The sequence below is a fragment of the Pseudorca crassidens genome, chromosome 5 (assembly GCF_039906515.1).
Source record: "Pseudorca crassidens isolate mPseCra1 chromosome 5, mPseCra1.hap1, whole genome shotgun sequence".
Lineage (NCBI taxonomy): Eukaryota > Metazoa > Chordata > Mammalia > Artiodactyla > Delphinidae > Pseudorca > Pseudorca crassidens.
The window spans coordinates 72,805,986-72,822,080 of NC_090300.1; the positions used below are offsets into that span (position 1 = coordinate 72,805,986).

A 16,095-nucleotide genomic window follows, 5' to 3' on the forward strand; every position below is an offset into this window, starting at 1 on the left:
TTGTTGTGGAGCACGGGCTCTAGGCACACGGGCTTCAGTAGTTGTGGCATGTGGGCTCACTAGTTGTGGCTCGTGGGCTCTAGAGCTCAGTCTCCATAGTTGTGGCACACGGGCTTAGTTGCTCAGCGGCATATGGGATCTTCCCGGACAAGGGCCCGAACCCGTGTCCCCTGAACTGGCAGGCAGATTCTTTATCACTGCACCACCAGGGAAGTCCCTTAGTATTATTAATATACTAATTATTGGCCCTACAGATATGCTAAAATTTGGGATTAGATGTTTTGTTTGTTTTTGAAAGAATAGTTCTTAAATGGTGTCATGTATCCTGCATCGTGTTTGGAGACAGGCAATGTCTTATTGTCCCTTCTCAGTGATGTGGTGAGTGATTGTGCAGTTAATTCAGGTCATAATAGCCTGCATATCAGAAGGTTGACTTAACATAGCTCTCTGATTTTTGGCCACAAATAATCTAAATCCTTCCAGCTAGTGACGTCAAGGTATGGATCAAATGACTGTGCATAACCCCTTTCTTGGGTTCTGAGCTAGGAGACTAAAGATCTGCGAAATTAATTTAGATGTGCATGTGTATTCTAACACAGGCATATTAACCAAATTTTAAAAGTAAAGAACTGACTCACAGGGATTATAAAGAGTAATGGAATCTGAGAACCACCCCCCTTTAACTCTCCATGAAAATACCCTTGAAAAGATACAGATAACAAGGAAAAAGCAACAGTGATTCCAGAGACTAAGCATAAAAAGAGTGGAAACAGCAAAATTATGGAGGGATATCTTTAAACTTTGATGACATTACATAAATGTCATTGAGAGCTGATGTATCCTTTAACTCCTAAACTAAAAGAGCACTGGTACAATTTTTGGGCAAATCTCATTCATATTCCCTAAATAATGAATGTGAAATTTAACTTTATGTAGATCTGAGTTTAATTCTTGGATTCTTGCCTCTTATCTGCTCTGTAATTCTGGGGAAGTTACTTCGTCTCTATAAGCTCCTATTTCTTTATTTATGAAATATAGAGTGGATTTCATTACTTTCCTCAGAGTCTGCATGTAGGAATTAAGCTGGAGAATGCATGTATGTATAATAGTATCATGTTGTTTTAAAATAGGTTTTATTATTATTTAGAAATGGTAAGGCTAACAGAGATAACTGTCATTGAAAATATAGTTTGTTATACTTACGGATGTCAACTTTACTGTGGTTTCCATGGGAAGGAACAGGCAAGGCAGGTTAAACATTTTTAAGATTGAGTAGTTTGAATAATTCCATTGGCTCTGGGGTCTCTAGTTTTCTGGTACCCGACCCTGGGGTGATTAAGGCAGGTGACTAGTGGCCTAGAATATGAGAATCCAATAGACAAGTTAGTTGGGCTGTGGGCTCTGGATCACACTTAAAAGGCATGTGGGCAAATTATTGTTTTGAATTTTTCATCCCTTCTCCACTGATCTAAATGATACTGTTTTTATATATCAGGTTCTCCTTTATTCATAGATCTATTTTTCATCTGTGCATTTTTTTCCCATGGGTCTCCTGTATCCTTTCTTCCTGTATAGCTTTTCAATATATACTAATTGTTTTAAACTTTTTGTTTTGAAATAATCTTAGACTTGCAGAAAAGTTGAAATAATAGTACAGAGTTAATGTGTAAGTTTCAACCAGTTTCCTATGGTAACATCTTTTTAAAATTTTTTAAAAAATTTTATTGGTGTAGGGCTTCCCTGGTGGCGCAGTGGTTGAGAGTCCGCCTGCCGATGCAGGGGGCACAGGTTCGTGCGCCGGTTTGGGAAGATCCCACATGCCGCGGAGCGGCTGGGCCCGTGAGCCACGGCCGCTGAGCCTGCGCGTCCGGAGCCTGTGCTCCGCAACAGGAGAGGCCACAACAGTGAGAGGCCCGCGTACCGCAAAAAAAAAAAAAAAAAAAAAAAAAAAAATTTATTGGTGTCGAGTTGATTTACAATGCTGTGTTAGTTTCAGGTGTACAGCAAAGTGATTCAGTTTTATATATATACATTCTTTTTCAGATTCTTTTCCCATATAGGTTATTTCAGAATACTGAGTAGAGTTCCCTCTGCTATACAGCACGTCCTTGTTGATTATCTATCTTATATATAGTAGTGTATATACGTTAATCCCAAACTCCTAATTTATTCCTCCCTCCCCCACCTATGATAACATCTTCAATAACATAGTACAATTGTCAAAACCAGGAATTAACATTGTTATGCTGCTATTAATTAAATGCAAACCTTTCTCAAATTTAACCAGTCTTTTGCCTAATGTTCTTTTTTCTTTTCCAGGATCAAATTTCAGTTCTTATATTGCACTTAGCTGTTGTGTCTCCTTACTCTCCTCTAATCTGTGGCAGTTCCTCCCTTTCTCCTACTTTCCTTGTCTTTTATGATGGCATTTTGGATGAGTTCTAGTCTGTCATTTTGCAAAATGTTTCTCAATTTAGGTTTGTCTATGTTTACTCATCCTTAGATTGAGATTATACATTTAAAAAGATAATACACAGAAATGATGTTATGTTCTCAGTGCATGGTATCACTATATCTTCTTACTGGTGATGTTAATATTGATAACTTGGTTAAGGAGGTGTCTGCCAGATTTCTCCATTGTAAATTACTATTTTTTCTTTTATAATAAATACACTGATCTTAAGTATAGAGTTCAACGAGTTCTGACAAATGCATACATCTAGATAACCCACACACCTAAGATATGGAACATTTCCATCCCTCTAGAAGGTTTGCTTATGTGGCTTCCTAGCATCCTCTCCATAGTAACATCCCAAAAAGCAACTCTTCTGATTTCTTTGATGTATTTCTGAATTCTCTCTGCTAAAATTTGTTAAGGATATTTGGATCTATGCCCATGAATTATATTGGTCTATAAATTAAACTGTCTTTTAATGTGCTTGTCTTGTTTTGGTATTAGGATTATTCTGGCTTCAAAAAAAAGTTGAAAGATACTTCCCTTCTGTTTTCTGAAAGAGTTTATGTAATAATGGTATTACCGTTTTCCCAAATATTTAATAGAATTCATCACCGTAACTATCTGCACCTTGAGTTTTGATGGTGGGTAGGTTTGCAGCAATGAATTCACATTGTTTAATAGATACGTGCTTATCAAGATTTTCTATTTCTTTGTGGGTATTTTTTTTACATCTTTATTGGAGTATAATTGCTTTACAATGGTGTGTTAGTTTCTGCTTTATAATAAAGTGAATCAGTTATACATATACATATTTTCCCATATCTCTTCCCTCTTGCATCTCCCTCCCTCCCACCCTCCCTATCCCACCCTTCTAGGTGGTCACAAAGCACCGAGCTGATCTCCCTGTGCTATGCGGCTGCTTCCCACTAGCTATCTATTTTACGTTTGGTAGTATATATATGTCCATGCCACTCTCTCACTTTGTCACAGCTTCCCCTTCCCCTTCCCCGTATCCTTAAGTCCATTCTCTAGTAGGTCTGTGTCTTTATTCCTGTCTTACCCCTAGGTTCTTCATGACATTTTTTTTTTCTTAAATTCCATATATATGTGTTAGCATACGGTGTTTGTCTTTCTCTTTCTGACTTACTTCACTCTGTATGACAGACTCTAGGTCCATCCACCTCATTACAAATAGCTCAATTTCGTTTCTTTTTATGGCTGAGTAATATTCCATTGTATATATGTGCCACATCTTCTTTATCCATTCATCTGATGATGGACACTTAAGTTGTTTCCATCTCCTGGCTATTGTAAATAGAGCTGCAAAAATATGGAACGCTTCACGAATTTGCGTGTCATCCTTGTGCAGGGGCCATGCTAATCTTCTCTGTATCGTTCCAATTTTAGTATATGTGCTGCTGAAGTGAGCACTGTGGGTATGTTTTGATAGTTTGTGTCTTTCAATAAATTTTCCATCTAAGGGGACTTCCCTGTGGCTCAGTGGTTAAGAATCCACCTGCTAATGTAGGGGACACGGGTTCGAGCCCTGGTCCGGGAAGATCCCACATGTCGTGGAACAACTGAGACAATGCACCACAACTACTGAGCCTGTGCTCTAGAGCCTATAAGCCACAACTACTGAGTCAGCATGCCACAAGAGTAGCCCCCTCTCTCTGCAACTAGAGAAAGCCTGCACACAGCAACGAAAACCCAACGTGGCCAAAAGTAAATAAATAAATAAATTTATTTTAAAAAATTTCCATCTAAATTGTCAAACGTATTGGCACAGAGTTATTAACAAAATTGCCTTATCGTGTTTTAATGTTTGTAAGATCAGTAGGGCTATTCTCTCTTTCATTCCTAATATTGATAGTTTGTGGTTTTTCTCTTTCGTCTTGATCTACAGAACTATGGTTTTATCCAAACTGATGATCTTTTCAAATTATTAACATGTGAATGTGTTCTCTTTTTTGTTAGTTTACTTTCTATTTCACTGGCTTCCACTTTTTATTATTTTTTTCCTCTTATATTTGGGTTTCTAGCTTCTAAAGGTAAAAGCTTAGAGTATTAATTTTAAAATTGTATTCATTGTTAATACAAGTATTTAAAGATTACAAATTTCTCTTTCAGTGCTACATTAGTTGCATTCCACAAATTTTGCTATATTGCATCTATAAATTGCTTCCAGTTGTTTCATAATATCCCACATGTCTTTCCACTTACATTACTATCTACAACTCTCAAGGATGAGTGACTCATGATGTCTCCAATACTCTAACACTCAACACGAATACTGCTTCAGTAATTCCTAATATCATACCCTTGTATTCTGAGAATTTCTTTGGGGTACATACCCAGGAGCAGAATTTTTATCATATATCTAACTACCTTGCTTCACTCTATTAATCATTTGAACAATTTACAAAAAACATAGTTTTTTTCTTGATTTCCATGTAAATGGTGTTTCATTTGTGCTTAAAATGCTGGTTTTCTTCTCTTTTAGTCCACATATCTTTATTCTTTTTTCTCTGCCCCATTACAACATTGACTAGAAGTGTTAATCTTTGCCTTAATCCTAGTTTTGAAAAGACTGTATCTTAGACATTTATGGAAAGTATCTTGTAGTTTCCTTTTTTCAGCCTAAGCTCCTTCTTAGTGTACCATGGTATTCATCATTGATGAATATTAAATTTTAACAAAACATTTCTAAATATACTGAGATTATTGTATGGTTTTTCCCCTTTAATATATTTTTGTAATGATTTTTTTTTCCAAATTGAATTCAGTGTACATTGCTGGATAAGCACAATCTTGCCATAATGTTTTTAAAAATATATTGCTTTATATGTTTTTCTCTTTTTTTGGAATATATGTTCAGAAATGAGATTAACTTGTTATTTTTCCTCTCTTGTTATATCCAAATCTTGTTTGGGCATTAAAGTTATACTGGTCTCATAAAGTTGTGGAACAATCTCTGATATTTAGTTTTCTGGAAAACTTTGTAATTCTGTCCCTTGAATCTTTGGTATGTTTCAACTCGAAAAATAGCTGGGTGTGTGAGAGTGTGTATGTGTACATGTGATTATTTAACAGTAATATGTCAATTTTCTTCTTTTGATTTGATCCAGTTTTTGTAAGTTTCATTTCTCTAGGAAGTTGTTCATTTATTTAAAATTTCAAAATTGGCACATACATTTGTTCATTTTGTTTTCTTAATAGTTAATCTCTGCTTCATCTAGAGCTGTACTCCTTTTATTCCTGTTATTATTTTTAGTTTCTCTCCTTGTCATAAACATTTCATTTTACTTTTTTTATCTCAAAGAAACATCTTAAAATTTCTGCAATGATTTGTTTTCTTTATTTTCTTCTAACTTATTGTGTTTTAATTATTTTATTTTATGTAACATTAAATTGAATGCTTTCTCTTTATATTAATCATATAAAGCTGACTGCCACCAACAAAAAGAACCTCAGTCAGTAAATTTCCAAAATAGAAACCTCCTTCTTTCTCACTTTATATCCAATTAACTTACATTCTGCAAAATGTTTTTCAAACTCAAACCCCTCTGATTACGTAGGGCTTCAGAGTCCTTCACACAATCTTTGTATCCAGGCTTCAGGCAAAGAAAAGAGAGCATGTGTGGAAAAAGCTCTTTATTCCTCAGGGATGGCAGTCATTACATCCATTCACATTTATTTTTTTTTATTTTTTATGTTTTTCGGTACGCGGGCCTCTCACTGCTGTGGCCTCTCCCATTGCGGAGCACAGGCTCCGGACGCGCAGGCTCAGCGGCCGTGGCTCACGGGCCCAGCCACTCCGCAGCATGTGGGATCTTCCCGGACCGAAGCACGAACCCGTGTCCCCTGCATCGTCAGGTGGACTCTCAACCACTGCGCCACCAGGGAAGTCCTATTCACATTTATTGATGAGACCTATTGTTTGGCCACAAATCTCTGTAGTAAAACTGGGAAATGTAGTCTAGCTGTGGACTAAGCAAAAAGAAAACACAAATATTGGTCAGCATTGGGCCAGTCGTGCCAGAGTCCATAATTGTACTCACCAAATATCCACTTTCTCCTTCTCTCCATGCTGACCCCCACCCTGAGAAATATCCCAGAGACATACTCCGTCACTGTATACTGCTCAAAGTCCAGGATCTTCAGGTGATTTGCTGTCCTTTTCTTCAGATTTGAACATGATTCCTGTTCCAGCAGCCAATAAGTAATACAACTAGTTATCTGTTCCCTTCCACACACATTGCACAGTGTTAAAACCAGGGACAAAAAAAACCACTCCACAAGCTCTGATTCAGAAAGGGGAAGAATAGGAGACCTAAAACAACCATTATTCTGTGTTAATTCAAAAATCCTCCTGAGCAATCTTAACAGGGACAGTACCCTCCTGTCCCTATTTTGGAGGTGTGAGAAGTTCTTTGCATTCTTAGAATCAAGTAGGTTTTGATTCTACTCTGGAGGGGAGTCTTCTTCTATCTGTGGTTCTCTGGGGCCCCAGACTCTAATTACTGTTAAATTATTCCTCTGTCTGTTGTTAGTCCCACTTTCTTTTCTATTTCATCAGCGTCACCAAGGATAAGGTAGCAAAGCCCTCTTTGACTTTGTCAGCGGCTGCTGACCTCCATAATACTCCCCTGTCCTTTGTAGCCCATCCCTGTTCCAGGTTAGTGGGTCAAGAATGATCAGAATTTGTTCCCCACTAGTCAGTCTGTTTTGACCACAATCTCTTATCCCATTGGAGCTCTGGATTAGGGCTTGGACAGGATTTTACTTACTTTCCCAGTGGACTTGTCTCTCCAGTCTGTAGTGGGTGGTGTGGTACTTGCTCCCCTAGATCCCTCCTTGCTAGGTTGCAGTGGCTTGGCTGCTTTCTTGTCCTCAAAGTGGCAGATGTTGAAAGGTAGCCCTCTCTATAGAGCTGCTATCTCCACATTCTGTTGATTACTCCCTCCCCTCTCCTCTTCAGTTCAGGAGTAAAAATGGCTCTCTGCTCTTCCTCACCCCAGGGTCAGTTTACCATCCCTCTTTGGACTTCCTTAACCCTACCTATACCTTGGTAAACATGTCTTTATCCAACTCTCCTTGATTGCCTTATTTGAGCACACCCTCTTACTCTTATTGAGACATAAAGGATGATGTAAGCAAATCTGACTTTGAATTCCAACTCTGCCACTTGCTTTAAAAACAAGTTTTGTGACACAGTTAGTGATTATTTTGCATAAAATTGTTTTGCATGATACAATACTAACAATATTTCTTGTGCTTGAGCCAAACTAAAAATATATATAGCACATGAGTTTGTTGTGGTAGGAAGGGAAACTTCCACATTTTAAAATAATGTTTAGTTTTGGTTCTCCCAAAAAGCAGAGCTTGAGACAGTCTTACATGTGTGAAGTGATCCTAGGGAACGAGAGTTGCGGAATTGCAAGAGTAAACTGGGAAAGGAAGACTAATCCAAAGGTGCATTATTGATTTGGTTCTGCTATAAACAACCGGAACTAAATTTCCCTGCAGAGTTTCTGAAGACTAAGAATATGTCTCAGAACTGTCAGTCTAAGGACATTTGAGAGAGGGATTTTTATCCCCTGACTCCTGTCTCTCTAGCTGTTCCAGAAAGGCTGCGTCAGCTCCCACAGCATCCTGTATTGAGACATAAGAGAAGCCCTAGGGCAAAAAGCAAGAAATGAGGAACTGTTAAGATATATCCGAAGACTGCTGGTTGTCACAGCGATAGCCAGAGCCAAAAGGTGGTGGGAATTTTTAAGTTGGCATAAAAGTTGTCCAACCTATTACCACCCCTCAACTTGGTAATTTACATACGCAGAGGTCAATTTACAAATGTTTGTTCAATGAGAACATGCAAACTATTCTTTCATAGTCGCTTTAGATTTCATTCATTTTGATAAATACAAAACTGTCAAACTCTCATTCAAGTAAGAATTCTGATTTTTGAGCTAGGAACCTTGATGCCGGGGGAGACTAGGAGGATTGTCCTCTGGGTGCCAAGACACATACTGTTCAAATAAACTGTGACAGTCATATATGCTTCCTCTAAAACTTTATGGCTTCCATTAGTTTTGCGTATTGATCCAGACTTGCATTTTCCATTTGTTTGATCATTATCATATTTTCTTTTGTGATTGTAAAAATGTCTATAACACTTACAGCATTGCAGAGCACTTGAAATTTTTTTTTAAATGACAAATGTTTATGTGTGACTTTTCCTTTGCATAAGTTTATATCCAAATTTCAGGACTAACATATAATCTAATATATTCTATTTGATCTCATCACTCAAATTTCTAAATTGCCACTCTTCCCCATCCCACTTCTGCCATAATTCTTAGTAGGATTCAGGTGAACTCTAAGATATGACAAATCCTGTTAAAAATAGATGTACTGGGCTTCCCTGGTGGCGCAGTGGTTGAGAGTCCGCCTGCCGATGCAGGGGACACGGGTTCGTGCCCCGTTCTGGGAGGATCCCACATGCCACGGAGCGGCTGGGCCTGTGAGCCATGGCCGCTGAGCCTGCGCGTCCGGAGCCTGTGCTCTGCAACGGGAGAGGAGCCTCTCACAAGAGTGAGAGCCCCGCGTACCGCAAAAAAAAAAAAAAAAAGATACACTGTTGAGCATCTTTTCATGTGCCTCTTGGCCATCTGTATGTCTTCCTTGGTGAAATGTCTATTTAGGTCTTCCACCCATTTTTCAGCTGGATTGTTTGTTTTTTTGATATTGAGCTCCATGGGCTGTTTGTATATTTTGGAGATTAATCCTTTGTCTGTTGTTTCATTTGCAAATATTTTCTCCCATTCTGAGAGCTGTCTTTCCATCTTGTTTATGTCCTTTGCTGTGCAAAAGCTTTTAAGTTTAATTAAGTTCCATTTGTTTATTTTTGTTTTTATTTCCATTACTCTAGGAGGTGGGTCAGAAAAGATCTTTCTGTGGTTTATGTCAAAGAGTGTTTTTCCTGTTTTCCTCTAAGAGTTTTAGAGTGTCTGGTCTTACATTTAAGCCTTTAATCCATTTGGAGTTTATTTTTGTGTATGGTATTAAGTGGAGTTAGGTAGTGTTCTAATTTCATTCTTTTACATGTAGCTGTCCAGTTTTCCCAGCACCACTTATTGAAGAGACTGTCTTTTCTCCACTGTATGTTCTTGCCTCCTTTGTCGTAAATTAGGTGCCCATATGTGCATGAGTTTATCTCTGGGCATTCTATCCTGTACCATTGGTCTATTATTAGAGAAATGCAAATCAAAAGTACAACGAGGTATCACCTCACACCGGTCAGAATGGCCATTATCAAAAAATCTAGAAACAATAAATGCTGGAGAGGGTGTGGAGAAAAGGGAACACTTCTGCACTGTTGGTGGGAATATAAATTGATACAACCACTATGGAAAACAGAATGGAGCACCCTTATAAAACTAAAAGTAGAACTACCATATGATCCAGCAATCCCACTACTGGGCATATACCCTGAGAAAACCATAATTCAAAAAGATACATGTAGCACAATGTTCATTTCAGCACTATTTACAGTAGGCAGGACATGGAACCAACCTAAATGTCCATCAACATGTGAATGGATTAAGAAGATGTGAGACATACATACAATGCAATATTACTCAGCCATAAAAAGAAACGAAACTGAGTTATCTGTAGTGAGGTGGATGGACTTAGAGTCTGTCATACAGGGTGAAGTAAATCAGAAAGAGAAAAACAAACACCGTATGCTAACGCATATATATGGAATCTAAAAAAGAAAACAAAACAAACAAAAAAACATGGTACTAATGAACATAGTTGCAGGGCAGGAATAAAGAGGTAGACATAGAGAATGGACTTGAGGACATGGGGTGGGAGGGAGAAGCTGGGGCGAAGTGAGAGAGCGGCATGGACATATATACACTACTGAATGTAAAATAGTTGGCTGGTGGGAAGCAACAGCATAGCACAGGGAGATCGGCTCAGTGCTTTGCAATGACCTAGAGGGGTGGGATAAGGAGGATGGAAGGGAGGCTCAAAAGGGCGGGGATATGGGGACACGTGTATGCATATGGCTGATTCGCTTTGTTGTGCAACAGAAACTAACACAGTATTGTGAAGCAATTATACTCCAATAAAGATCTATAAAAAAAAAATAGATGTACTTGGTTTGGTTTGGTTTACTTGGCCAGTATTTAAAAGTAAAACTTCACACTTATGAAGAGCATATAAAATGTTAAAACACAACTTAATTTAGTGAAAGTGGACATGCAAATTAACTTTTTTGACAGTTTTACTGAGATAGATGGTTTGTAGAGTCATTATGCTTTGTTGCAAGTTATACGATCTTCTCTTTATAGATTAAATTCCATTTTTATTTTTAAGACCTGTAATTGTTGAATTCAGTCTTGGAAATCAGAGATGCAGAAGCTATTAAACTCTTAAGTCATTGGGAGTACTTTAACTCATTTCAGATTAGGCACTTTTCATGTCTTTTCTCAGTACACAAGGAATATGTGCCACCTGCAGATAACTAACTTGATAACAAATTCATACTTCTAACCTCTCCTTACACCTCACCTCCCAAGGATCACAGGAGTACCTGTCTTTTTCATTTCCTTCTCGTTCCTTCTTCCTCTCCCGCTCAAGATGTGCTTTATTTCGCTTCACAAATTACCAAAACTAATATAAGAAGAATCAGAAAATCTGAACAGCCCTGTGTGTTAAATAAATTAAATTTATAATAATAAAATTCCTCACATAGAGAACTCCAGGCCCAGACGGATTCATCGGTGAATTCTACCAAATATTTAACGGAAAAAAAAAATCCAAGAATATACAAGCTCCTTTAGAAACTAGAGAAATAGTGTGCATTCCACATCTATTTTTATGAGCCAGCATAACCCTGGTATCAAAATCAGTCAACAACTTTACTTGAAAAGAATATTACGTATGAGCATAGATACAAAGTGATAGAGATACAAATTTTAGCTTTATTGCTAGTAAAGCTGTTTGATATACATCTCTCACGTCTTTGGTTTAGAGTCACACACATCTTTATTTTAATTAAAACAGGTGTGTATTGTACATATTGTTTTATAATATTTTTATTAGATTTTATGCCATGAACATTTTTTCATGTCATTAAATATCCATCTATAACATAATTTTTAGCCCTTCTCAAAGTAATGCCTGTTTAATCAGTTCTGATTGGCTTTATAGAAGTACTACTTCTGAGTATTTTACACATTCCTTGTTCTGTGTATTAAAATGCACACACAATATGAAAAATTCCCTTTATAGTTGAACATAATGTTTTTTTCTTTTAAAAGTTATTTTGGTTTATTTGATGTAAGTTAATCTCTCTCTATCCTTTTTTTTTTTTCGGTACGCGGGCCTCTCACTGTTGTGGCCTCTCCGGTTGCGGAGCACAGGCTCCGGACGCGCAGGATCAGCGGCCATGGCTCACGGGCCCAGTCGCTCCGCGGCACATGGGATCCTCCCAGACCGGGGCACGAACCCGTGTCCCCCGCATTGGCAGGTGGACCCTCAACCACTGTGCCACCAGGGAAGCCCCCAACCTTTTTATCTTTTAAGAAAAAAATTTAGTAAGAAATTTCCCTGGAAAAAAAAAATAGTGGTTGATTACATTTCTGTCTTCATTTTTTTTTTTAATGCAAAAACCACATATTTATTAAGCATATGATTAACTTAAAAACACCAAACCAGTTTGTTTTAAAGTGCTCCTCATCCAAAACCTTGGACAAAACCATCACTCCAAAGTGAACTGAAAAAACAGTTTACAAGGCAGACACTGACAATAGGTATGGACAGGCACTACCAAAAAATGCTATTTGTTCTTTAATTAAATAATGCCATTCTCAAGTTACGTAGGGCAGTCACCTTGACATTCCTTTTTTATAAATATTCATAAATTAAAAATGTGTAGATATTCTAAAGAGCTGCAAACATTAATACCTTACAACAGCAACTTAAGTCTATTTTCGGAAAAAAGCACTAAAATCCTCTTCCATTGCAAGTCATTTATTTCTCTGGTGGAAGTGAGCAAGGTCACTACAATATTAACTTCTTTTCTAGAACAATGTAAATAACAAGGTATGCACATCTTAAATTTGGTAGGTCATAAAAGTTAGGATGAAATCATTTTTTTTGATGCAACAGAAAAATAAATAAGTAAAAATTAAATACTTTAACCCAATATTTGGTATTGACAAATCAGTAGTGTCAACTTCATATACAAAGGACAGCACAGTCTGGTTTTTAAAAAATCCTCAATGTCATGGTATTTGGGGTAAAAATATTTCGAATATTAAATGTTTCCTTTTTGCTTAAAGGAATATAATACAAACACCATCAAGCTGCGACCGTAACTCAGTTTCAGCTGGGGTAAAGTGACCATTTGGTCCATGGCACAAGTTATGTATATCACACTTCTGTCAAACTGAATGAAACCTTAAGTTTATAAGATTTTATGTTTATAAGCTACAATACACACTGACTAAGATGTCAGTCCCTCACAGTTTTTTAGAAAAAAATCTACATTTGTCCTTACAGATGTCAAAATGTTACACTATCATTTGTTCAAAAAACAAAAAGATGCACATTCATACTGCGAAGTTATTAGGAAAATACTCTTGCAAATAAACTATATAAAGATAAAATACACTTCAAAGGTATGTGGGTTGTTTTTTGTTTGTTTGTTTTATAATATTCTATAAAGTGCAGAGTAATCCTAAGGGAAAAATTACTCCCTATAACATAGTTTAATTACAGCAGCTTTTGCAGAGCAATACTTAGAGAAAGGTGGACATTTCCGTTTCCTCAGGAAGAGAAGGATGGAAGAGGATCTTCCGATTCAGATTTTCTTTTGGCCATAAGTCTGCTTTCTTCAGGAATGGTTGCTGATGCCAAATCTCCATTAAGTGTATTTCTTGAACAGTGAACAGGTCTATCTGGGTCTTCGAGAGGAACATCATTACAAAAAAATGTCATGAAAAACCTAGGGTTGAAACAGGAATAAAGACACAGACTTACTAGAGGATGGACTTGAGGCTATGGGGAGGGGGAAGGGTAAACGGTGACAAAGCGAGAAAGAGGCATGGACATATATACACTACCAAACGTAAAGTAGATAGCTAGTGGGAAGCAGCCGCATAGCACAGGGAGATCAGTTCGGTGCTTTGTGACCGCCTGGAGGGGTGGCATACGGAGGGTGGGAGGGAGGGAGACGCAAGCGGGAAGAGATATGGGAACATATGTATATATATAACTGATTCATTTTGTTGTGAAGCTGAAACTAACATACCACTGTAAAGCAATTATACTCCAATAAAGATGTTAAAATAAAAAAATAAAAATAAATTAAAAAAATAAAAATTAAAAAATAAATAAATAAATAAAGAGTCTGTATCTGTGTAGGTTCTTCGGCGCCGCTGGGAGATTCGGTGAAGTGTAGACACTGTTTCTTTTATAGAGTGGCTACTCCTCTCTGAACTGCAAGAACCAGGGTGACTGACAGGACGTTTCATCATTTGAACAGGATTAGTTGACACAGGAGAAACTAAGGGATCCAGATGGCACAGCTGAAACATCCCGGGTTTAAACTTGGCATTCGCTATCTTCACACATTCCTCAAGCGTTGTGATGAATGTATTACACGTCGCCCTAAGTAGAGAAGAGGCTTCATTCATGTTCTCTATGCTGGGAGATGAATGATTCTCATCATGGTGAACAAATTCTTGGATCGTATGAACTTGCTTCATTAGGAGGTCACAGTAGAGGCGAAGCTCAGACATTTTGGTTTTCAGAGATTCACTGGTTTCACTTATTTCTTTTTCTTTTTTAGTCCCAGTATCAGACAAACAGGCTTTGGAGCTCCCCAGAACAACCAGCCACCTTTGTCTTTCAGCTGCATTCACTGCCTTCATGTAGAAATGCTGCTCTCCTGGAATGATTAATTCCATTCTTGTGTTGTCTGCTGAATGGACTTTAATTTCACAAACTACCATCTTTATACTTCCTCTGCTCCCTTTGCAAACATCATCTGGTGAATCATAGTAGGGCAGGATTCCATTATCTAAAACAAAACAACGAGGCTGCCAACCTGTGAGATAGTTGGTCCACTTGTATAGAACTCCCTCCATGTTTCAGAGCCCGGTGCCGCGCATCCTCCTGGCCCGGCGCCGGCCGCGGTGAAAGGGGAAACGCGGGGCCTGGGCAGCCCCTCCCTGCCCGCCCGGACCCCTCCCCCGGCGCCCCCAGAAGGCACCGAGCAGCCCTCAGCCCGCGCGCGCTGCCGGGGCGTGGCGGCCCTCAGAGGCCGGGACGGCGGCCGCCGCGTGGTGCTTGGGGGCCTTGAGACATCCCCGGGCGAGCCCCGGCGGCGACGGCAGCAAGGTCGGGACCGCGGCCGGCCTCCCGCTCGCGCTTCCACCGCCCGGCTGCTCACTTCCGCGCCCCCTCTGTCTTCATATTTTTAAAAGGGGAAATGTTTACCATACTTTAAAGGCTTCTTGAATATCCATCATCAAACATTCTAAGAGCAATTGCTTAGAGGGTATTTTTGTTCACCCAAATTTTAAGCAAGGCTTTAACAATTTTTTGGCAACTCTGTACAACATTGCCGGCTTATTTATGAGCATATATTACCTGTGTACAAATAACAGAACATGTCGTAAAGATATGATGATTTTTCAAATGAACTTATATTTCCTTCATAACCCAGGAAGATTATGGAATAGCTACCTTGATGTACTTCATGAAATAAGGATTGTTTAGCGTCAAATGCAACCGTGTATAAAACAATCTTCCCAATTAGATTCATTCATTGAAGACTCCTGATATCCTTTCAATCTTAATATCGGTTTAAATGTTGATCAGGAAAATTGACAGTCTTCCCTAATTTGAGTTCAGATTTTGCTCATGAATTCCATAGAGCATTTTCCCTTTAAAAGTTTAATGAAACTTAACTTTAAAAAGGTACCACAAAAGAGAAGCAGCTGTAAATGCCAAGGCTTGCACTGACTAATGTAATTCTAGTCTATAATCACAGACTCCAATCTGCCCCCAAACAAATTACACTGTGACAAAAACTGTCTGCAAAAGAAAAGTCAAAATGAATATAATATTGGAATCAGCTTCAGTGGAGTGACCCAACAGAAAAGTCACTAAAGATTAAAATGGGATCTGACAACAAGGCAGGATACGACTCCGGGATCCAGAGTACAGAGGTTTATTGCCAATGCTGAGCTGGAATCCTCGCCTAGAAAAGGGGGATGTCCAGAAGGAAGCCACACTGGGATTGGAAAGCAGGCTTTTGCCCATATAGGTTAGTGATACCGAAACCTCAAAAACCTCGGAGGTTCAAATTGGGTAAGTCAGTATTTTGGAGTGGCAGGGTAGGGTTACCTTCCTGGTTCTGCTGAGTAGCTGAGAACACAGCATACTGGAGCCAGGCATCTGGGGTTCTGTTCCTAACCCTGGCTCTTATTCTCCCAAGAAATCAGTGTTAGCCACTTAACGTTCTCTGTCCCAGTTTTCTTCTAAGTATAATCAGATGAACACATTGACCACATACTGAATTTACTAGGATGTTACCAGTTAGTGTTTTAAAATAG

At 38.5% G+C, this 16,095-nt stretch overlaps 1 protein-coding gene, 1 long non-coding RNA gene and 1 other non-coding gene across 3 annotated transcripts; all 3 read right to left on the reverse strand.

The window, feature by feature from the left end:
• Nucleotides 1-3,782: 3,782 nt before the first annotated feature.
• Nucleotides 3,783-3,889, reverse strand: LOC137225645 (U6 spliceosomal RNA). The gene has a single exon (XR_010943951.1). It is a non-coding gene; the product is annotated as a U6 spliceosomal RNA (small nuclear RNA).
• A 2,315-nt stretch (nucleotides 3,890-6,204) lies between these two features.
• On the reverse strand, nucleotides 6,205-7,451 carry LOC137224477 (uncharacterized). Its single transcript, XR_010943356.1, has 3 exons — nucleotides 7,249-7,451; nucleotides 6,585-6,661; nucleotides 6,205-6,448 (listed from the first exon to the last, which is right to left on the reverse strand). It is a non-coding gene; the product is annotated as an uncharacterized lncRNA (long non-coding RNA).
• A 4,675-nt stretch (nucleotides 7,452-12,126) lies between these two features.
• On the reverse strand, nucleotides 12,127-14,705 carry LOC137224478 (pleckstrin homology domain-containing family A member 3-like). Its single transcript, XM_067737250.1, has 2 exons — nucleotides 13,880-14,705; nucleotides 12,127-13,460 (listed from the first exon to the last, which is right to left on the reverse strand). Exons 1-2 carry the CDS (start codon nucleotides 14,620-14,622, stop codon nucleotides 13,301-13,303), a joined length of 903 nt encoding a protein of 300 aa, XP_067593351.1. The 5' UTR covers nucleotides 14,623-14,705; the 3' UTR covers nucleotides 12,127-13,300.
• Nucleotides 14,706-16,095: the final 1,390 nt, after the last annotated feature.

Bases quoted from the DNA above. Each gene is read 5' to 3' on its own strand.
- LOC137224478 (XM_067737250.1), bottom strand. From the start codon at position 14,622: ATGGAGGGAGTTCTATACAAGTGGACCAACTATCTCACAGGTTGGCAG. The intron at 13,461-13,879 runs TTTATTTATTTA...CATGACATTTTT, and splicing joins ACCTACACAGATACAGACTC to TTGTAATGATGTTCCTCTCG.